Here is a 24,667-nt window from a genome sequence, read left to right on the forward strand (position 1 = left end):
CCATTATACCTTAAGACATACTACTCCATATTTTAAGATAGCTGCGCATAAAATTTGGTAAGGCTGCCAGTGGCTTAACAATTCATTAGGGCCACACCCAGTTTTATGGCTTCAGTAAGAGTCTATGCACTTTGGCATCTGCGGAGACTTTGAATTGGCTCTGATATTTGGATTGCTTGATGTAGACGGTGGAAATAATGAACTGCACAAGACGGGTGATGTGGATTATGCTTTGTGTTTCTACACTTTTTTTCTTGGCAGCCATAGATTGTGCTGTAGTTTTTAGTTCACAAGCAATATATATCAAACAAAGCATTTTTTGTAATTTTTTTTAAAAACCTTACTGCCACAAAATAAAATATAAGACACGTCTCTGTGCCTTATAGTTTTTAAAGCTTGGTCTGTCTTTTTTTTTTGTTTTCTACATTGTTTTTGAGTCAAAATGTGTAACTATTATGATGGACTACACAAGAAGGGCAATTTCCAGTTAGTAAAGTATTATTACCCTATATTTTATAGGCTTTTCTTAAAGGGATACTGTCATGGGAAAAAAAAATTTTTTCAAAATGAATCAGTTAATAGTGCTGCTCCAGCAGAATTCTGCACTGGAATTCATTTCTCAAAAGAGCAAACAGATTTTTTTTATATTCAATTTTGAAATCTGACATGGGGCTAGACAATTTCCCAGCTGCCCCAAGTCATGTGACTTATGCTCTGATAAACTTCAATCACTCTTTACTGCTGTACTGCAAGTTAGAGTGATATCACCCCCCCCTCCCTTTTTCGCCCCCAGCAGCCGAACAAAAGAACAATGGGAAGGTAACCAGATAGCAGCTGCCTAACACATGATAACAGCTGCCTGGTAGATCTAAGAACAGCACTCAATAGTAAAAACCCATGTCCCACTGAGACACATTCAGTTACATTGAGAAGGAAAAACAGCAGCCTGCCAGAAAGCATTTCTCTTCTTAAGTGCAGGCACAAGTGACATGACTCGGGGCAGCTGGGAAATTGACAAAATGTCTAGCCCCATGTCAGATTTCAAAATTGAATATAAAAGAATGTGTTTGTTCTTTCGAGAAATGAATTTCAGTGCAGAATTCTGCTGGAATTTAAGCACCTACTATAAAGCTGATCTGGAAATTTGCCACTTAAGAGCAGGAAATGTTTGTCCTTCAACTGGAGATATGCTACAGAGGGGGCCAAATATCAATCTACAAAAGTTTTTGTGGCTAAAGTCCATGAATACGATTATGTACTACAAAACCATCAGGCCATCTTGGGGGAGGAAAAATATCTCCCTCAGAGAAACCCCTTCTGACCTGTGCGCCTTGATTTGGATAGCATCTCTCTTGAACAGGTTGATTTTAAATTGAGATAGAGAATTGTTGAACCTAATGAATGCAAGTTATTTCATTGTGGACAACTGTGTTAAGATTTCATATTTATATCAGACCCAAAGATCGCTAAATAGACCTAAATAGAAACAACTTATTAAATTGTCTGCTCAAAAAGTTCACCTACAGCAAAGTGAATTACTGTATATCTCTTTGAGAGAAAGCTAAGAGATATTCCAATATCTCTTAGTTGGTGGCAAATAAGTAAACTATGAAAAACATCTCAAGATAAAATTGTAAATGTTTACGATGATGATTTGCAGATGTCCTTAGTTATTTGATATGTTACTGCATGACCAATTTAACATATGTGTAAACTCGGAGACTTGATTCCCAACCAAATTAAAGATTGGACTCATTGCTAGAGTCAACAGAATAATATGGTTCATGTTACAGCTTGGATCTGCTTATCTAATTGACTATAAAACTTTTATTTATACTGGATTTTCCTCAGTTTTAATTTCAAGAACAAATCAATATATTCCTGTGAGAAACATTTTTCCTTTAAAATATATCTCTGTTAATCCTACTAATGCGTCTACTGTTTTTGGCTTTCATGTGGCATATTTTCATCCATATGTTGTAAAACATACAAGAACTATAAATATTAAGGTTTACTACAGCTTAACAGCTTTAACTTTTTATTTTTTTCCCTACATAAAATACCTAAAATGCAATATTCCATGACGGGTAGGCAGCCTGTGGTCTCTAGTGCAACTAAAATCAGATGTTTGGAAACTCCTTCTTCAGGGCCACATAAATCCGTGATATTAACTTGGATAGTATGTGATCCACTTCTGCTCCTTTAACTAAAATATTGACCATTGATTTTGTATAATGTTTAGAGCAGAGTTTCCTGTGGAGTTGGCACCTCTAGGGTATGTTTTTGCGAATGTTAATTCTGGAAACTCCTTGAACCCAATGCCACGTTGTCTTTAATGGCAGATTTTGTGTATCCTCAAAGTTATTACAAGTTAACATAAGCCTGAACCAGTGCTAATCTCTAATGAGGGGCTTGAATCCAAAACATCCAAAAACCTCTGATATAGATATATAATTAAGATTATAATACATATAAAACCTTCCCCTTTGTTGTTTTACGATGAACGATTGCTGTATGAGTACTGCCATGTAAAATATTCTCTAGCTGGTTTGGAACCTATATTTGTATCTGTTGGTCGTGCACCTACACACAAACCATTTCTTGAGCAAATGCCCTATTTTACATTAGGTTTTCATTCTATAGTCATGTAGAGAGTCATAAATGCCATTTAAAGGAGACATTTCATCTTCTGGTATAATATCCCCCCTTACTTACAATATTTAATGTAGCAGAATTAAAATGTGTTTTACATCAGAAATCTATAGTTATATCAGAGCTGCGGAGAGATATTTTTTCTTTGAAGTCCAGGTGTAGGAGTGTCTCTTCATTCTCCTACAGGAAGTGTTCATAGCTTTTAAATGACATGCAGAACTCTGCATTAGGCGGAACTTCTCCCACGTTCCCCTGTGTGTGTCTCTTTTCACAACGTGTCCATATCTGTCATCATTATTCATATTAATAGATATACAGTTATTAGAATGATATACATTATTATTTTTATCCAAGTAAATAATATTGTATGTAACTTCCTGCATCTACGCCTTACGTGTTTCATACCCACTGGTTCTTAATCATAGGCACCTATAATTAAGTACCAGTGGGTATGAAACGCCTAAGGTGGAGCATCAATGGGTCTGTATGCCTACTTTTTTTAAATTTGTACTGAATAAATATTGATTTTTAACATTGAACAGAACATTTTGGAGTATAATTTTTGAAAGTTGATTTGGTGTGTGTGTGTGTGTATGTATGTATATATATATATATATATAGTTAGAAAAATCTGTTTGGTGAGGAATGCAGCATTTATGTGGTTCTCTCCTGAGCAGTCTGCTTTCCTGTGTTGTGCCCCTTTCAACTTTAGGGGCTCTTACACATGAACATTTTGTCCTAAGTTCCCCTGCAGAATTTTTTTTATGTGTGGCTTAACCCAGCCTATTCTTTCCTATAGTGTGCACTGCACAATACTTCTGTAACAGATGGAACAACATGACATAATGCACTTTTATGTTTATATTTAAAAATGTTTCTATAGGCAACAGCTGAATTTTTTTTAATACATGTCCTCCACTAAATCTGCACACCCCCTTCCTTTCTATATCAATAAGCAACAGGGTGCTGCATTGCTGTTTTGGTTAATATGCACAGAAGCCCATATTCAATGCACACTCCTGTTTAATCCTTTTTATTATCTGAGAGTGTACATAAGATATGGACTTCTTTCTGTGTACACCAAAAAAATATGCTTTTTTTATTCTGCCAGTCTTTCCTATAATTTTTCATATTTAATAGCTAGTTTTGTGTGCATTTTGTACAATGGACCATATCAAGCAAAGTTGGAAGTTGGGGCAAGGGGTTTGGTTTCCCCATGCATTTTAAAAATCATTGAGCAAAAATTTACAAGGCAAGGCCTTGACATAAGTGAGTGATTCTGGGAAGCATGGCCCTTAAGTATGACATCCACAAAGCATGTAACAGTAGATGTTTTGCCAAACACTACCAGAGCCAAAAGCAGCACAAGTTACAGTTTCCATTAATATCCACATTTTTTTTATTCCTTTATATCCAGCAGACATTTATAGTCTGTTTGTTTGAGAGATGTAACTCTGCTGTTTGAGAGCTGTAAAATAATGGATGTTAAACGTGGATTAAAAATGTTCTCCTTCTTATAAATTATCCTTTTGTTTGCTTTATAATTCTGTTATGAACAATTTCGTACCACAGTGAAGCATAGAAACAAGACACTTTAAGAGCCATCTTCAACGCAATATTTTTTTTATTTTTTTTTAGTATAATCTCTGGTTTATAAAGTTGAAATAAAAACAAACTGCTTAAATATACATTTATTTTGCTATCACTATTAATGTATTTCTTTTTATGACATTTTTACTTCTCTGCACATTTATACAATGGAAGGGTCACTTACTGTTTTACCAAGACTGAGTTAAAGGACAAGTCAACCCCAAAATAAAAATTTGCCTAATAAAAGAAAACACAATTCTAAGCAACTTTGCAATATACATTTATTAAAAATTGTCAGTGTTGAACATTTTTAAAATAAAACTATGGCCACTTAAATTCACATTGGGCGCAACCAATTCATAAGCATTCTTCATGACCTGTTTGCCATAGAAATGGAGAGAGGAGGGAACAGTGGAAAGGGAATGGTTAAGAACTCTAGTTCCTATAGGGGCAAGATTATAACTTGGTTTCCAATCTGTACATGCTTTACAAACTGCTGCAGGTAATTTAGGCTTCTAACACTTGTTCTGTTAAAATAAATGGTGTGCCAAAATAGCGACAAAGTAAAATGTGCTTCATCTGCAGACTTTTGTCCATTGATTTTTTTTTTTTTATTTCTACCAGAACTAGTTTTATTATGAACTTGTGACTGCCCTCGAACCAGCTGTAAAATATTGCAAATCCTATATCTGGGATGCTAAATATAAAGTTTTTATCATCTGATGAGGCCTTACTAATGTAAGATCTACTTTGTGATGTTCCATGGAAAATATTACTTAAAGGGGTTGTTCACCTTTATGTATGACGTAGAGAGTGATATTCTGAGACAATTTGCAATTGGTTTTCATTTTTTATTATTTAAGGTTTAATTCAGCAGCTCTGCATTTTAAACACTCTGGTAGCTAGGGTCCAAATTACCCTAGCAAACATGCATTGATTTAAATAAGACACTGCAATATGGATAGGAGTGGGTATGAATAGAAAGATGAGTAATACAAACTAGCAATAACTATACATTTGTAGCCTTACAGAGCATTTGCTTTTTGGAAGGGGTCAGCAACGCTCATTTGAAAGCTGCAAAGAGTTGGAACAAAAAGGCAAATAACTATAAACCTATAAAAATGAAATAATGAAAACCAGTTGAAAACTTTTTTAGAGTTGGCTATTCTAAAATTTACCTTAAATACGAACCACCCCTTTAAATATCGATTTATGAGAAAATGTATATTGCTATATTTATTTGTTATGTAACCTTAATATCTGAATTAAAAGAATGAAAAAGTAGGGTGATTTAGACAAGCTGTTTATTGGCATTGTCTTAAAATCTACTGATCACCAGCTAATGGTCTACTGGTAGATCCCAATCTACTTTTGGGCACCCCTGCCTTACAAGGTTTGTAATATTATATAGTCTTCCTTATGTAAGCTTTTCCATTTAAACTTTTCATTACCTATACCATCAGTTAGTTAACAGAGGAGCTTTTTCCACGTATGAGCCTTGTATTCTAACACTTGCGCTTATTTAAATATGATCTGTTCCTTTCCCAGGCTCGCTTTCCTTTTCTCACTGTGTCGTGGAATCGATCCAGGGTTACTTAGAAATAACAACATTAGACTGTCTGTCAGTACAAAAGGATATCGATTTTGGATTGTCCTTAAAGTTTTGATGGGGTTGAAAGACCAGCTCTGCTCTCTGATGTGTAGCTGCTTAGGATTCCAAACATTATATAATGTACAGCAAAACAAAATCAATCTGTACTGTACTCCATTAAAATATAAGCATGTATTAACATTTGGCATGATTAGTTGTTAAAAGTATAAGAAAATAGTTAATAAAAACAGAGCTTGCCTTCAATTCAAAGAAAGCAACTGTTGGCCTACAGTTTGGATTGGCTGGACAAATATCTTGAATAGATGAGAACTGTATTTGTTTTGTTTGCAGAGACTGGGCATTTGACTGTTGACTTAGATTTCAGCTATCATGCTTGTAGAGTGTGTAAAATCATAATGTAGAAAGCCTGAGCTGAATCTAGCTGAAGCTAATCCGGAATTGTTGTGGTTCATAAAGTATTTTTGTTGTGATCTACGTTACAGATGCTTAAGTTCTTCCCATTTATTTATTACCATAAGGGATTTAGAGTAACTTAGTAACTTTACCCTTTTAATAAAGGGCCTGTGAAGAGTTTTGGTTGTAAAATATTTGGCAGAACGTTACCTCGACATTGTCCAACTTGCATTAATAGTCTCTAAAAGTTTTACCTTATTTTACACTAGTTTTTATTTTTCTTATTGGATTTACAAATATTCGAATTTAGTTGTATGTATTGCCATATAAGGAGTTAGCACAAAACCTTCAGATGTGGTGGAAACTTTTTATTTAAAAATGTTATTGTTATTGTAAGTGACAAATCCAGAGAATCAACATTTAATAAACTATCACAGAAATTTTTTTTTATGCTTTTACGGAATTAATTTAGATCACAAATATGGGTTCCATAAGAAGTAAGGGTTCCATAAGGAGAAGGAAAGGCCTGGGCACCACTCAATGGTATACTTCACACTTCCATCTTCTTCTGTCTTCAAATTTCCCAGGGGAAACACATGCGTAGTTGAATTAAATAGCTGACATTTTAGTTAAAGTTCAGCTTTTCGTTCTACTGTGCGTTCACAGCCGTGCAAAGAAGGAGGAAGACGGAAGATCGATCCGCGGTGCTCACTGGAATAACCCTGGGCCGGTGCAGTTTTCTGTTGATAGGAGCACCGGCCCGTGGTTTCAGGTAAGTCAATACAATCACTTGGGGGTGCCTAACATTTGGCACCCCCAAGTGCACCAAGCCTTTCTTTCTCCTTTAAAAGGACAGTAAATGGATACTGAGTGGAATTAGCAATACAGAACATATTTGGCAACAAACATTCTATTGTGCATGCAAAAAAGTACACATTTATATGACCCAAATAAACAATCAAAGTAGAAGACAAATACCTTGTACCTCTTGGGCTTCATACCCATTTCAAACTTCTTTACTAACAAACACAAAACAAAGAGCAGGAGTACTCACCAGATTCACGTTACACTGTGCTGCAATGTACAGCCAAGCCCCCAGAAGGCATAATCTTTGAAAAAGTGGCTGGTAGCCATGAAATGCGTCAAGCGTGTGGTACTGAGATATGTTCATAAGATATCCATGTCTTAAATGATACTAATAAAGGATTGTTTTTAATGAAGTAGGCCCTGCTGGTGCTCTGTGCAAAGGACATTGCAAACTCCTTTACTAAGCCTAGTCCTTAGAGTAGAGTCCTGCAGCGGGTCGAGCACCCGCGGGTTACCCGCAAAAACCTGCGGTATCCTGCGGGTTGCTGATAGAAGTTCCGGGTGCAGGTATAGACGCAGGTTTGCGGGTCGGGCCGCCAATCTTCTCAATAGCGATATTTACTCCTTTTGTCTGGGCTTGCCTACTTCCGATAACGTCACTTCCGGTTTACAATGACAGCATTTCCTGATTCTTGATGGTCAACGGGTGCGGGTTGCGGATAAGGTACTTGCCGGTCGGGTTGTGGGTCCAATCGGGTAAGAATGCGAGTTGCGGGTCAGGGTTGCAGATTGCAGGTTGCGGGTACAGGTCGGGTACGGGTCCCAAAAAATGGACCCGCGCAGGACTCTACCTTAGAGTATATGTGAAAACCCACTTCTCAGCAACTGTGGTACATTAAGAATTAGAGGAAAAAGAGAGAAAAAAGTTTAAGTGTTGTCCGTTTACATGTGTTTTTTTAACTTAATAAATTGGCTTTTAGGTGCTACGTTATTTTTGTTGTTTTTGTGTATAATTGAAGAGAGTTCCTTACAATTAATTGTAGTACAGGCAGTAAGGACACGGCTTCTTCGCACCCTGCACCCAATGGTTCTCATGGACTTGCATGTTTGATTGTTTTAAATTAGGTAGTGCTATTTGCTGACTGGTTTTTACAGGGGATTAAACATGTATTTAATTTTTTAAAATTTAGTGGTGTATCTACTTGTACATTATACAGGATGTTGTTTTGAAAATGTTTCACATTTTAGCCTGGCATTCTCAAATATGCTTAAGCTTATGTTTATGCGTATATTTAATTATGGTTTGGCATTTGTTGAAGATGTTTGGATACATTGCTGGCAGTGAAAGGGTTATGGCCATGCTATGGACAATTAAGAAACTTTTTAAAAATGCAATATGGTGGCCAGACCATCCCCTGTAACAACTAGCAGGTAGTCTTTTTACAAAGAATTATAGACTAGAGAATTGGTCTGTAGGAGTTGCTTGAGGCATATTTACCGAGGTTAACTTGAGAACTAATCAATTGAAAATCTTCTAATTTTTCATTAATTTTCATTATTATACAACAGGTGTAGGATTATTTAAATTTAAATTACTATTATTTAAATTTTCCTTAATGTTTACTCACAATACCTTAGGTCAGCTAAAAAGCATTTAAACATTAAAGAAACCCAATAGGATTGTTTTGCAATGGATTCATGCATTGTAATTACCATCAAGTACAGGTATGGGACCTGTTATACAGAATGCTTGGAGCTTGGCTTTTCCATCTAACCTCCATAATGTAGATCTCCTTACCTTAAATCTGCTAAAAGGTCATTTACGCATTAATAACCCAATAGGAGTGTTTTTTGTCCAATAAGTATTAATTATATGTTAGTTGGGGATCAAGTACAAGCTACTGTTTTATTACTACTGTTTTTTTTTTTTGTTTTGTTTTTTTAAATTAGAATTATTTGCTGAAAATTAAGTCTATGGGAGATGGCTTTCCTGTAGTTAGGATCTTTCTGGATAACCGATTTCAGGATTATACATCCCATACCTGTATATTACAGAGAAGGAAATGGGAGCTTTCCCATAATTAAGACATTTTGGAATAATGCATTTCTGGATAAGGGCTCCTAAACCTAAGGTTTAATCTTTATTAATGTATGTTTAAGTCTGCCATGTCAAGATTGTTGGGGTTATAAAAGCTTAGTTTAAATGGAATAAAATGCAGGTTACTTTTCTCTGTGCTTTACATCAACATGGTCTATGCTACAAATAATTTTTAATGCTTTATGTATGTTTTTTAATACCGTATTCTTAACACTAAATTTGAAATTGTATGTATAGTTGGCGCTAAAATCAATTCATTTTGATTCTGGAAAGCTAAAATCATTTCTAAAAACGTTTTATATATTTTTTTATACACTTTAGAGTCCATTTGTTCTCACAGATGTTTTACTTTCACACTAAATAAGTAAATATTTTCAGGTTTCTGTATGAAGATACTTTGTTTAATGTCACATTTTCTTATTTTGTTTTCTCTGCAGGTCATCTTTTCAATAAGTTTAGAATTACAGAATCTGACTGGTATAGAATCAAGCAAAGCATTGATTCAAAATGTCGGACTGCCTGGCGTAGAAAGCAGAGAGGTCAAAGTCTTACGGTGAAAAGCTTTTCACGAAGAACACCCTCTTCCTCATCATATACCACCACAGGTAATTTTTTTCTCTCGCTGAGCTATAGAATCTTCCACTACAGATTTGCAGGACTTTCTTATCATAATGTTTGAGATAAAAAAAACTTTATGCATTCACTTTGAGAGCTTTGGAATAGTAAAGATAACATGTTTTTTTTTGAGCTTTATAGAAATTGACTGATTGTACATGTGAAAGAGTAGACAATGCTTCTTTTTTTAATTGAGACATCTGTCTATTATTCCTGTTTAAAAGACCACTCCTGCTGCACTCCATCATTGACCTGTAATTTTAAATCACTGCAGCAATTAATAAAAATTCTGCCATTAATATTAGTTTATCGGTAAAGTAATCACTGTATTTCAATACAGCAAGCCCCATTTCTGCTGATTCTTGATAGTAATACTATTATTTGGAAGAGGAGGGTAATGTACTTAATATTTAACTGTAACAAGGGGCAAATGTGCCGCCCACCCCCTGCTCATAAATTCAGTGTTGGAGCGAGTCAAAAGGGGCAGCGCCACTAGTAGTAGACAAGGTAATGGCACTCCTATTCAATGTTAGGGTTACCGGATTAAAAAAAACGTGTTTCAGTATACCATGTATTGTCCTTAGATGGCATTTTAATGTCTGTTATTGACAGTGCTGTGCATTTATTAAACTGTACAGAATTAAGTCAATGTATCCCCAATGAAAAGGACAATTTTTATGCCTTCACTTATCTGCTATTAGCACAGTGTCTCTCTCACCAATGAGAGTACAGTAGTTTCCCCCCTTAACTCGTCCTAGCTTTTGGCTGGATCCAGTAACAAGTTTACAAGTATAGAGAAACATTGGGGTTCCAAGTATATGCAGATAACTGGAGAGACAAGCAGGTTCTATCAGTTCAGGAGAGTAAGCTGTAAGGTAAAAACTATTTTCTTTCTTTGTTTATTATTATTTTTTACAGGCTGAAAGACAGAGCTCTGTTTAAATAATGTCAATTGCTAGAGTAACAGTAATACAATTCAGGAGTCTGTATGTGGAAAGATATAAACTATGTCTCACCTTGTGTTAAAATTTCAAAATCAAGAGTCATATTCACACAAATAGTAATTTGCATATAGATCCTCTATACCATTCCATACAAATGGATAAATAAAAGAACCCAGATGCTATCCAAATAAGCCTAGGTCTGAATAAGTATGAAATGAATGAAAAATATAAAAATAAAAAACATTAAAGGACACATGTTGGGCAAAAATATACCCAATCAAGGGCGCTAATAGAGTCCGCACTCCTGGTTAGGGTTAACAGTAGTGTTTTTGTTTTAAATTGCTTCCCGCCAGCTCTAGGCCACCCGAACCGGAAGGGCAATCCCAGTGCGAGCGGCCATTTCGTGCACAAATGCGCATCTGATGTCTCGCGCATGTGCATAATGACCAAGTCGTGGCATTCGCTCATTATGTATATCCATGTGCCCCAACGTGGCCTCTCGTACCAGGAACTCCCTCCCAAAGCTGGTGGCCTAGCACTGGCGGAGGCAATTTTTAAAAAAGAAGAAAACTATGATCACCCTATTAGCCTGCACCTTTGGTTGGGGGTAATATTTTTGCCCAACAGATGCCCTTTGAAGGCATACTGTAATGGGTCAGAATTCTGCACTGAAATCAATTTTTTAAAATAGCAAACTATTTTTTTAATATTTAATGGTGCTAGACATATTGTCAGTTTTGTAGGTGCCCCCAGTCACAGTAAGAGATACAGTGCAATATGCTATTTCAAAATATCAAAATTTAAAAGTAAACCTGAGTATCAGAATTTCAATGTACCTCAATTATGAAAATCAATATAACTTATAATTAAGCACCATTAATTGCATAACTGACCATAATTAATGACAAAAGTAAAATGCCTTATTTATCATGTTTTAATGAAGTAAATCTAATAAATCTCCAGCCATTATTTATCTAAATTTTCCTGTCCATAAGAACACAATGGAATAACTTATTTAATTGTATGCATTTAAAATATTTAAAAGGAACTTAAGAGCAGGTTGAAAAAAAGGTGTCTCATTTTATTAATAAAAACAATGCTTGCAAGGAAAATAATAGAGCTTTGCATGGGGCATTGCTGAAAGTCAATTGTATTGTTAAATAAATTAACAGTTTATATTAAAAGCAGCATTTTGGATTGTAGCCTGGATAAAGGGGAAGCAGAATTTGCTTGCACTGGGCTTTTGGCTGTTTGCTAAAAGTAACCACTGTATCTTCTATGGAGAAGGCTAAAATCTGATTTCAATGGAAAATTTACATTCTCTAAATGTGTCTCAATTCCAAGTGTCTCAATTAAAAAGTTATACGTTAAGTATAATAATTATAACCATCTTCTTTTATATTGTTTTTTAGTTGAGGAAAAAGGAATGTAATTTATACAGTTCTACCTTGTATAAGACTTTAACCTTCTGTCTATGTATGTAGTAAAGTACGTTAGTGCCAGTGTGGAATATAAAGTTATAGTATATTGTCAAAAACTTTCAATTTTAAACCAAGATTTGGGATACGGTTCCACAGTTTTGGAACTTCTGGTCTAAAGGCTAGAACATAGTGATATTGTGTGCACTAGCAATAAAGAAGCAGTAAGGCTTCTTAGGATTAATTTGAAGAAAAAATATTGCCTTAATAAGAATCACTGATGTGTCATTGGATGTCCAAACTTTTGTATATAGCCAATTACGTTTTTGTGCATTTACACAAATATGTTTTTAACACACTTAATCCTGCAATAGTTTAATTTACTAAATTAAATAAATATGTAATCTGGCAGGGATCACCCAAACCTTTTCCTTCAACTGTAGCTCAAGATTTTTGTGAAATACAGAGCCCCTTTATACCACCTTTGTGCATCTGTTGTGCTATATTTTATTATTATAGCCCATGCCTTCATATTTTCTTATTTTAAAGTAATTCCTATCAAAAGGAACAGCATTTATATAACTAGTACTTACAAACAACAAACTGAGGGGATCACAGTCGATTGAGCAACTGATTGCCAATAATGCATTTTTTAATCCCAGTATATTGTTTGTTGCTACAAATTGACAACTAGTTAAGCACTTTTGATGTTTGTCTTTGAAATTATTTAGCAATAAATAGGTGTAATGTATTTGCATTCTGAAAAAATCTCCTACTGGGCCACTGACATAATATATGTTGTGTATTCTCGGGGATGTTTTAGATCAGGCTGAGTGCTAACTCACTGTTCCATGGTGGTTGTAAATCATCTTTATGCTTCCCCATGGATTATTTTCAACATCATCAGCTTTATTCCCTGTCCAGTGTCTGATGAGTTGCCATAGCAAAATGGCATTTAAAACCTCCACTTCAGAGACTGTTTTGTGTTTTTTTCTCACTGAACATAGCACATGCATTCAGGTACTGTAGTACTGCCTATAGTGAATATCCTTGCCAAGTGCTTGTCTGTGCATTAAGCCTCTTGTCTACTATGCACAATGGGAAAGCCATATTTAACTGCAAATTGGTTTCACAGCTGAGCCATTTTGAGTTGGTAAAGCAAGCAGAATGTTAACTGCTTGCAATGTAAAATGCTACATTTTAGCATATACAGAGGAAAATGTCCGTCAAAGGAAAAAGCCATCAAGATGCACAAAGCCTAGTGGATAATTCATTAATGATTTGTAAATTTCCATTATTGGTCAGTAAAGCTTTATAAATAATTTATGTTTTAGCTTGGGAAACAGTTGTCAATCCTTTCTCACTGTGATTTGCAGTGGTAAGTAAGGATTCAGATGACTGAGGTTTCAGTTAGAAAATGGTGGAGAAAATCTATTGTGTGACATTGCCCTTGGGTATACTTTTATTAAAAAAAAAAAATTAATATGATTATTGACACATTTGAATGCTTTAAGAAATACTTCAATGATTTCTATGGCATCTCAATAGGTTTTGATTGTCTAAAAATTAGATTTTTAATAAATTAGCCCCTAAGTTTTTCAGTGCACAAGCTGGCCAATGTTAGCTGATTATAGATACATGATGAGCAAGCACTACATATATCAACTGAAAAGGCCAAGGTGAACAATTGTGTATTTCACTCAGTGTTGTGGCTGGATAATAAATAAAACATGTTTATTATATGCCCTGTTGATTGGCTCATGGCATCTTGTGTTAATGTACTGTCTTATTTATCATCTTGAGGTCAAGGCTATTTTCTACTAAAGGTTAATGCATGTCTTACCATTCATTAGAGAATTTTATTACCTTTCAGCTCCATTTAAAGATAAATAAAAAGCAACAGATGAAACTAGAATTGGAATGTACTAATACTGGCTGTTAGAAAATATTGGTACAATATGTTTTCAGCTTTTGATTGGCAAGAGTTTGTTTGTAATATTTTGTTTTACATATTTGACCTGTCAAACCATATTAGAGTTGCAATTCCATTTACTCAAAAAAAGAAAGTTATTTTCTATGTAATGTTACCGTGCTGTTTTGGAAGTGGTTGTAACTCCTCACTGTAAAAACAAACCTAAACTTTTGCAAATGAAACACTTATAATAAATCTTATATTAAGGAGTATTTAGAGGTAAATGATCAACACATAAATCAATGACACATGTAACATTAACTAGGAATTCTAAGTTGGTTGCAAATCCACATTTCCATTACAATATTGGTGATTGTTTCTAGAGAACACTTTTCAATTTATTGGATGCCTTCACAGGATAGGTGGAAAGAAAACCAAAATATAAACGTTGAATTCACAAATTGATATGCTTCTCGCACAGAGCCATTGGAACATATTGTTGATATCACAAAGAAGTTGCATTGCAGAATTTCCTCTGGCACATCGAGCTGGAAACACCACACTTGATTGTGCAATGTATTTTAACTCCACAGTCTGTGCTGTTTTCAGTCAACCAGATTTTAATCTTTACAGCATATGCTTTCTGTTTTCTATTCCTCTTCTCAAGGGCTGTGTGTCTGGGCTTGTCAGTATACGTTAAATGTTCATCCCTTCTTACATTGAGTAGCACTAACAGTAAATGTCTGTGTGCATCTATTGTGAAACAACATTTTGCTCAACACTTTCAAAAGATTTCAGCCAAGAAATGAGATATGAACACTTATATGCCAAAGTTTTATTCCAATTTATATAGCAAATTGCTTTGAATTCTTTGCTGTTTTCTGCTCAAGGCAACAGAATTGGTGACCCTATTATACATACAAGGGACAGATGGTTATGGATAGTTCATCCATAAGTACAGTGATTAAATAATATTTGATAATGCTTGTGAATCAAAGGAATTCAGTAGGATTAAGTTTTCAGTTGATGCGTTTAAGTGGAATATATTTGAAAGCACTATTAATGTTTTCCCGTGGGCTGTCTCTGTTCATTAGCCATTTTGAGCCAAGTGATGGATAACTACAAAAATGTGCAAGATCCATAGAAATATAAGACTCCCGTGTTAATGTTGTGCATTCATTCACCATGCACTGTATAAGTACAGACATAGGTCCCATACCTATACTAATTTGAAGCTTTTTGCTACCCATGTGGCACTCTCTAGAATAAACCATAAGAGTGGAGCAGGAAATTTAACGTGAACCAAATGTTTTATCAAAATAGCCAGACTAATTTAATTTCCTTTTATGAGAAAGTGAGCAGGGACCTCAATTCTGGGAAGGCAGTGAATGTGATCTACTTAGACTTTGCTAAAGCATTTGATGCAGTGCCACACAGAAGATTATTGGTTAAATTAAGGAATGTTGGCCTAGAAAATATTTTTCCTGTATAGAGAACTGGCTAAAAGATAGATTACAAAGAGTGGTGCTAAATGGAACGTTTTCTAATTGGACCAGTGTTGCAGTGTTGTTAGTGGAGTACCAGAGGGCTTTGTACTTGGTCCTCTGTTTTTCAACTTGTTTAATAATGACCTGGAGGTGGGCATTGAAAGTACTGTTTCTATTTTTGCTGATGATACTAAATTGTGCAGGATGCTGCCACTTTACAGAGGGATTTGACAAAATTGGAAAACTGGGAAGCAAACTGGGAAATGAGTTTCAATGTTGATAAATGCAAGGTTATGCACTTTGGCAAAAATAATATAAATGCACACTAAATGGAAGTGTGTTGGGATTTTCCTTAAATGAGAAGGATCTAGGGGTATTTGTAGATAGCAAGTTGTCTTAATTATGAGCAGTGTCTGTTTTTACTAAAGCAAATAAAGTTTTTAAATAAAAAGGGGCATTAACTCAAGGGATGAAAACATAATTTTACCTCTTTATAGGTCCCTGGTAAGGCCTCATCTGGAGTATGCAGTGCAGTTTTAGGCTCCAGTTTTTAAGAGGTATATAAATGAGCTGGAGAGAGTACAGAGATGTACAACTAAACTGGTTAGAGGGATGGAAGACTTAAATTATGAGGGTAGACTGTCACAGTTGGGGTTGCTTTCTCTGGAAAAAAAGATCTATAAGATTGCATTATAGACAAATAGCCGGGGACCTTTTTACCCATAAAGATGATCACCGCACCAGAGGCCACCCCTTCAGACGTAAAGAACTTTCATTTGAAGCAGTGTAGGTGGTTCTTCACAGTGAGGGCAGTGAGGCTGTAGAATGCACTGCCAGATGATGTTGATGTGATGGCTGATTCCTTTGAGTGGCTTGGATGATTGTTTGGACAAGTACAATATCCAAGACTATTGTGATACTAAAATCTATAGTTAGAGTATGAATATTTATAGTTTATTTGAGTGTATGGACTATGGATATCAGCTTGCCATGGTTTCAAGTTTATAGCTTTACATTAGAACTAAATCCCACAAAAACAGTTAGTTTAATTTAATGTACATATTTCATAAGGGCTTTTTGGGAATAACTTGGTGTAACCAGATCGCTGCCCTAAACCTTCCTGGTTCTCATCTAGTTGTGAGAAGTATGTGTAAAGGGACAGCTCAATATATTTAAATACAGAAATTACTTTGATTATTTTTGAATAGTACAGATAAAAGCTTTTGCATAGTTTAGCTTATTTTATTCCTATAAGTTTAAATTAATTTTTAAGGAAAAAACAAAAAACGGAGATCAGGAGAGAAATGTTATGAATGAAAGTGAAGATGTAGGCATGTTGTATAATATAGGGTGAAGCAGCACAAGATGCAGGTCGTGGCATCACACATCGCTGCAATTTATATACTCTTGTTTTAATGATGCTATATTAACATCCTTTATAAAATTAAACAATGCAAAACCTGTACAATCTGTGGGCATATTATTTTTGGAAATAAAAGCATGCATATTCTAAATTTGAGTAATTATTTAAAACAGTATGTGATGTTAGTGAATGACTAATTACCAGTATTTTGTAGCTTTTTTATTTTGTAGAGACTTAGATCTTGTTGTTACCTAACATGGACATTTCACACCTCAATGCAATGAACCTGACAGGTTTTTATTCAGCAGCTCTAACAAAGGGGATGAGCAAATATATCAATAGTAAAAACTGGCCCAACTTTGCTGTCTCTTCAGTTACAAATCACTAACACACAAAGGCTCTCACTGTGTTCCCTCTCTCTGAAGCCTCCAGTACCTCTGTCCTTTGGATGATCACTAGCGGAGTGCCTTTAGCCATTCTATGAACCCTTCTCCTCTACTCTCTACTTTCCCATCTCTGTTGTGTGCACACTTCAATCTGCTGTCCCCCTCCTGTAGATTCTCTCTCTAACCTAGTCCCTAAATGCTAATTCCCTACCTGGCACATAATCGCACATTGTACTAAAGTCTTTGTTGGAGCCAAAGGCTGGCCTTACTACCTATCTGACCACCTCCTACTCATTCTAATCCTAGCCAAAAAAAACAACAGTTGAAAGGTCTTGTGAGAAGGGTCCTTTGGTTAAGTTTACCAGCAAGCTGTGTAACCCCTTATAGCTTGGATATTCAAGATGCATCCTTGAATATCCAAGCTAAAATTTAAATTAAATTTCAAACAATATAGCAATTTTTTTTTAATTATGTGACCCTTTTTTTTTGTTAAATTATTGTAAGGCTCCTGTCTGATAAAAAATGTATGTAAAGTGATGCATTACTTACTGAGAGTGAAACCTCAATTTTAAGTCCCCTGATTTTGTTTTCATGCATTTTACATTATTTTATTTGTGGTCCCACCAATTTATAATACATTTCAATGGGTGAAGTACCCTGATTTTAAGTAATGGTTTCCTGGATTTTACATCAAAATTGTGTCCTGATATTCCCAAAAACTGCTTTTTTCATCTATGAATGTTATTATTTGTGAAATAAAGAGGTTTAAAATACTAACCAGATGTATATTTTGCCATGGTTCTGCCTGTAAATGGTCAATTCCAATTAGTCTGCCCCTTATGCAGTCTTGCACCAATCACTTGTTGCTTAAGGTTGTGTATGTGACTGACAGAGAGGCCTTGCACATGCCCCCCATAGTGTGACATTAACACTGCAATGCTTAAACCTTGTTATTAACACAGTAAATATTGTATCTCAAAGTAAAACGACTCCTGTGCCTATATCCTTTCAGTACTTGAAGAAAAAGTTACTTTAACACATTTCCCTGATTTTACATTTTCCTGAATTTTACATGATTTTTTCTATGAGATCCACCAATCACTAGAGCTTACAAAGTGTTCTGTAAATTAAATTATAGATTTTTATCTGACGCTTGTGACCAATTGATTGCATGTTTTAAAGGGAGGGAAATTTTTTAAAAAAAAGTATATAATTGTAAACATGAAATATTTTTCATAAATGACCAATTAATTTCATGAGGTAATTTTGTTAATGAGTTTTGCCACTTACTAATAGATATCTAGCCAATATCTCTGTATTTGTTTAATATTATTTATTAATTATCTATTTACATAATAGCTTTCAACAGTAAATATACATTTTAGAATACATGCCTTGTTTAGCCACAAGGCTTGCCTTAATTTTTTCTTTATGTGTGCTGCAATCCGTTTGAACACAGCTAAAAATGCACAGTACCCTCTTTCAGGAACACAGCTGAATGCTTGGGTGCATACAAATCTCATAAGAAATCCACCAGTGAGATCTTTAGTGTCCAATAAGAAAATTTGCCAAGAACTATTGATTTTTTCTTGTTGATGTGTTATCTGCCAACTGTCATGTATGATACAAAATATCATTAATGTGGAATTAATTCTTTGTTTTCTAGAAGGTGTACAGAACACGGTGTCCTCATCCAGTGACTTGCAGCAAACATCACCTCAGGCTCTGCACTATGCTCTAGCCAATGCTCAGCAGGTTCAGATCCACCAGATTGGAGAGGATGGACAAGTCCAAGTGGTAGGTGCTCACCAAACATTTATTGATAACTCACTGCTACCAGTTTCCGTTTGAATTTTTTGATCTTAAAAAAAGGTTGTGTTGCCATAATGTTTCAGCATAAAAAGTAATTCAGCAAAAACTAGCCCAACAGAGGTTGCTCATGTCTGTACTAAATACTAACATCAACAGGATGTCTGCTGTTTTATTAAAAAGGGTCTATCATGCTGATTTTATATAAATAACAACATTGATAATATGATTGCACGATCATCAGGGGCGTAACTATAGAGGAAGCAGACCCTGCGGCTGCAGAGGGCCCAGGAGATATAGGGGCCCCATGAGGTCCTAATTCATATACAATGTAAATAAATATTGGTAAAACTGGTCAACCTGGGGGGCACTGACTATCATCATTCAACATTCTTATCTTAAAAATACTACTTAGTTTTTTATCAGTGTATTTATTTCAGCATTTTTGTTATATATGGTGCCTCTTTGACAACTGATGTTACCTGGGAAACTGAATCACCTGTTACACCTGTAGTTACATGAACAGTGCTAAAACTGACCATGTTCTAGGAGTCAGCCATAAGGGATCTAGTACAACAACTCTCTTAAACCTGTATGTGTTGAGTGCCAGGAGCAATCCCTTACCTGGCCCTCATACAGGCTTAAGATGATAGCTAATGGGACATTTTGTCACCTGCACTCGATCTCCTCCAGCTTAGGCGACAAAATGTCAAAAATACTTTTGCAATGAAGTCAGTCTGAATATCAGCAGGTAAAATATTTTAAGTTGTTTAAAGGAAAACTATACCCCCAAAATTAATACTTAAGCAACAGATATATATCATATTAAGTGGCATATTAAAGAATCGTACCAAACTGGTGAAAATATATATATATATATATATATATATATATATATATATATTTACAAGCTCGCTACCTCCTCGTGGTGGGACCTGGGCAACATCAAGTAAGGGATTGCCTGTTGGGGTGAAGTATGATGGGGACCTTGGGTGCCTGAGCCGCCACGGTAGCCATGAATAAAGTTACATGGGTATCCCCAGACCATCATACAGCAAATCAAATTGATCACTTTGCAATAAGCAAGAAATTTTGTAGATCCCTGAACAATGTAAGAAATAGAAGAGGCGCAGATATTGGAAGTGACCATCACCTTGTGATAGCAGAGGTACAAATCAAAATATTGGCAGCACGGAAGAAGCGTTCACCAAGAGGGAAGAAATTTGAGTTTCCAGGCACTTGCTCAATTGCCAGCAAGTGAGATGGATGTTGAAACAACTTGGAATCATGTAAAAAACTGTTATTTAGAAACTAGCAAAAAGGTGTTGGGGTATAGAGAACCCTTGAAGAAAGAATGGATGGCCCAAGATACATGGGAAAAGATACAAACCAGGAAACAATTTAAAAATAAAGTTAATCAAAGTCAAACAAGACAACAAAAAGCAAAAGCACAACTTTAATATAAAAAAGTGGACAGACAAATCAAGAAAGGAATAAGAAGAGACCAAAGAATTTGGATAGATGAACAAGCACAAAGAGCAGAGGAGGCTGAGCTAAAATGAGACATAAAGGAGCTCTATAGTATTACTAGGAAACTATTAAACAAAAATTTTAGAAGATTCAAACCAGTAAAAGATAAACATGGGCAAATCCTAACAACAGAGCTAGAACAACTGGAAAGATGGAGAGAAATATTGTCTCAAGGGGAGAACCAAAATGCAGATGAAATATATGGAAATGAAACCATAGAAGAAGACTCAACAATAAATATATCACCTCCAACACGTTCAGAAGTAAAAATCGCACTGGAAGAGATCAAGGAAGGAAAGGCACAGGAGTTAACAATATTGCTCCAGAAATTTTAAAAGCAGATATTGAAACAACAACTGATTTTTTTTTTTTAAAAATGGCAATTGCAATGGCAATTTTTTTAAAATGGCAATTTTCTATTTATGATTATCCAATGGCACATACTACTAAAAAGTATATTGTTATTCAAATGGTTTATTTTATGGTTTAGATGTTTTATGCAATATATTTTTATAGAGACCTACTGTTTGGGGGGTATAGTTTTCCTTTAATAGTGCAAACTTCCCTTCTCCGGGATATTAATCTTCCAGGCCTAATATATATACTGTGTACATACATCTCTCAGTGTTCCACCTGCAAGGCAAGGAAAAGGCATTCTGTTAATTTATATAGTGGCAAATCATGCAGATTCTAGGAAGCGCAAAATAATGTTTTGTATTTCAATAAAAAATTTTTTTCAGAAATGCAGAATTAAGTCCTTCCCACCCATATATTGTAGATACTTCCTTCCAAAGAAATGGTTAATTCCGAGGTGCTTTCTTTGACCCAAGGAGGAAAATGCCATTGTTTCTCCCTTCAAACATGAATAAGACTTTTTAGATACTGTTTTTGAGTCCCTGTTGTACATTTGATAAGTTCCGTATGTTTTGTTTTCTCTTTTATGAATAGGACAACATCCTTCCCAAGGAAATGAAATTGTTTGATATAGAGGGAGCTGTGTCTCTTTGAAATTCACAGGCAATTGTTCTTGTCTAAGAAATAAAAAATCAGAAAGCTTTTTGACTGAATTCCAAATTGAGCATCTTTAATCTTGCTTCCACTGATTATTTTTTTATAACTGTAAAAACAAGGCCAGTGAGAACCCAGATTTTGCTTCTTTGGAACAACTGCCAACTATGGAGGAATAGATATAACAGTAGCTTCATTTGAATTCCCTCTCACTGTACAAGCAGCCCGCTAATCCTCTACTTTAAGTATTCAGTTATTAAAGCATAACATTTAGGGTTAGTTCACACGAGGAGATTTGGGGAGATTTTGTCGCCTGGCGACTAATCGCCTCGTCTTCTGAGCGACAATCTCCCCGAACTGCCTCAGCGTGTTTTCCCATAGGCTATAATGAAATGTCGCCTGCGCTAAGCACACGCGGCTATAGTTGCGTGAGGCAACTTCGGACGACTATAGAAAACGTATCGCGCATGTGCTTTAGCGCAGGCGACTTTTCATTATGGCCTATGGGAAAACATGCTGAGGCAGTTCAGGTCGATTGTCGCTCAGAAGACGAAGCAATTAGTCGCCAGGCAACCAAATCTCCCCAAAATGCCCAGTGTGGCTTTACCCTTAGTGTGAAACTAGTTACAAAAATGCTGCTACTTCTGTTTTATACATCTGTCCTATAGCCCTGCCTCAGTTTGTTGGATGGAAATTGTCCCTCTATCTACTTATATATGAACATATTAATAAAAGGGTGTGAGATCACCCTTTGATAAATATGCCCTTATAAATCCCATACAAGTGAACAGAGAACATAGAAAAGTCCATGGGGCAAGCTTTATTTTACCTTTTGCGAAATATACCCTATAGTGAGATTCAGACTTACAGGTATGTGACTTGGAAAGATATTAACTCTGTAATATGTGTAGGGCTATAGCTATTCCTTATATTTGCTGTTAACACTTGTATATATTGGGGGGGGGGAAACTATTTTTCAAGTTAATCATTTTGATCTGAAAATGATTAATTACATCCTTTGCATCAGTGACAAACTTCCTGTGATACCTGCATAGCTAAATGTCAGGAGTTCAGAGACTGTGATTTCACACCACTGTGATTTCCAACTGCTGAGCTTATTCATTTTGTTTCTTTTAACCAACCCCCCTTTTTTTTCTCCTTAGGGGCATCTCCACATTGCTCAGGTGCCACAAGGAGAGCAAGTGCAGATCACACAGGACAGCGAGGTATTGTTATAAGTTGTTATATTATGGTGGTGTTCAGTTAAGGCACATGTAAATATAGCAAGAGAAGTGCATTTAATAGTACTAAATATATATGTAAATTAAAATGCCAAAGAAGCCCATAGGCTGTGTGTGAGACATAATTACTAACACCGTGGCAACTTACTAGAGCACTCCCTTGGGTTTTTCTTTGTTATATATGGTGCCTCAAGTATTCCATGGAATCCATGACACAATAGGGACTCTGAACTAGAGAATGCGAAGGAATATACATATGCCTCATCGTACAACAGTGCCAGCACAAGTGCTCAAATGTTGACTATAACATGTTTGAAAACAATGGTACCTAGGTAAAATGTATTTCTATTCAGAACATATAGAGACAATGATGTGGTTAGAACAACAATTCATTATTGATCACAATTCAGAGCCCATTACTAGGCAAAAGGAGTAAAATGCTTAAAAAGAATATCAAAATGTTGTTTAACATTGTTTTATTTATTTCTGAATTCTCAGGCAAATAAAATACTATTGGATTAAATTCTGTGAGATTTTGAGTGCTCCTTAAATATTAACTAGTAAAAAAAGTTGTTATATTTATACCTCCCACCTCTCCATTATCTTTAGGTTTAGACAAATTGTGGAGAAAGTAATAGCATAAACTTCTATAACAATATTAGCCCATTAAGCTCATTAAAAGCAGCATAGCTCACAGCACATTTTAGGTTTTAATGTTTTTATGGAATACCTTCTAAAATGAAACCGCCTGGGTTTCAAAGCACATCTGAGGCAGTAGATCATTTCTCTGATGATGCTGAAAGCCCCCCCCCCCCCTTCCTTGGAGAGCCAACATCTGTTCAGGACACCTCCTTAGCTTATAACAAGGTTAGGATTGTTGGGAAACAATCCTAACCTTGTTACAAAAACAAAAAAGTTGTACCAGCCACCGTTCCAGTAATACCTATTCCTCTAACCATGCCCTTCCTCTAACCATGCCCCCTGGGTCAGCCTCACAGTGTGAGAGTTACTATCTTAAAGAGCGCAGCATAAAATTATCTTCCAGATTTCCTGATCTTTGAGGTGGAATTGCAAGTGATTAAACAGGCAGGGATTGCCAATTATACAGGTACCAGCCATAGACACCTGTGCAACTATGTGTATAAAACACTGAAGTGCATGTAGGCAAGTTCTATTACTAACAAATGGTTATGATTTTCTGGGTTAATAGACTTCCTTAAGTATACTGAAATAAGCACCGTTGTGATGATATGAGCAGCCAGCTAACTACTTCTGTATGTTATTTTTTAGGGTAATCTGCAGATTCATCAGGTCCACGTTGGTCAGGATGGACAGGTAACATTACTTCAAGTTAAAGATTGCACATGACAAAAATACATTTATTGAAAACTGCATCTTGCTTATACTGAAACATTTCTCTGCTTACTACACCAAAAATGAATTTTGTATTAATTTAGTACAACTACTATCCTTACTGTAAAGCAAACAGTCTAATTATACTGTTAAGTAGTTTGACAAAAGTTTTTCACCCTGTTCTGATATCAGAAGCTGTTTTATATGAGTCATATCATCCCTGGAAATATAAAGAATAATGCAGATAGACTTTTCAGATTCCATTGTGAAGTAACTATTCCATTGTTTAATATGAATAGGTAATGGACACGCATAAAAACCTGTGTTACAACATCAGGACATATTTAAATCATAATAATGTTTTAGACACACAGAGACACAGACACCTAATTTGTGTTGCTTTTTGAAATCTTCTGTTTGTTCTGTATTTTTAATACGAAGCGTTTGTT

General features: G+C 35.4%; 1 protein-coding gene across 1 annotated transcript in view; it reads left to right on the plus strand.

Moving 5' to 3' along the window:
* Nucleotides 1–24,667, plus strand: part of banp.S (BTG3 associated nuclear protein S homeolog) — a gene marked incomplete at its 5' end in the record, with an annotated part of 187,468 nt that overhangs the window by 82,873 nt on the left and 79,928 nt on the right. The window contains 4 exon segments of the mRNA NM_001095794.1: nt 9,590–9,757; nt 18,944–19,074; nt 22,788–22,850; nt 24,156–24,200. Coding sequence (NP_001089263.1) covers nt 9,590–9,757; nt 18,944–19,074; nt 22,788–22,850; nt 24,156–24,200 — 407 coding nt within the window.

The sequence above is a fragment of the Xenopus laevis genome, chromosome 4S (assembly GCF_017654675.1).
Source record: "Xenopus laevis strain J_2021 chromosome 4S, Xenopus_laevis_v10.1, whole genome shotgun sequence".
In the NCBI taxonomy this organism is placed as follows: domain Eukaryota; kingdom Metazoa; phylum Chordata; class Amphibia; order Anura; family Pipidae; genus Xenopus; species Xenopus laevis.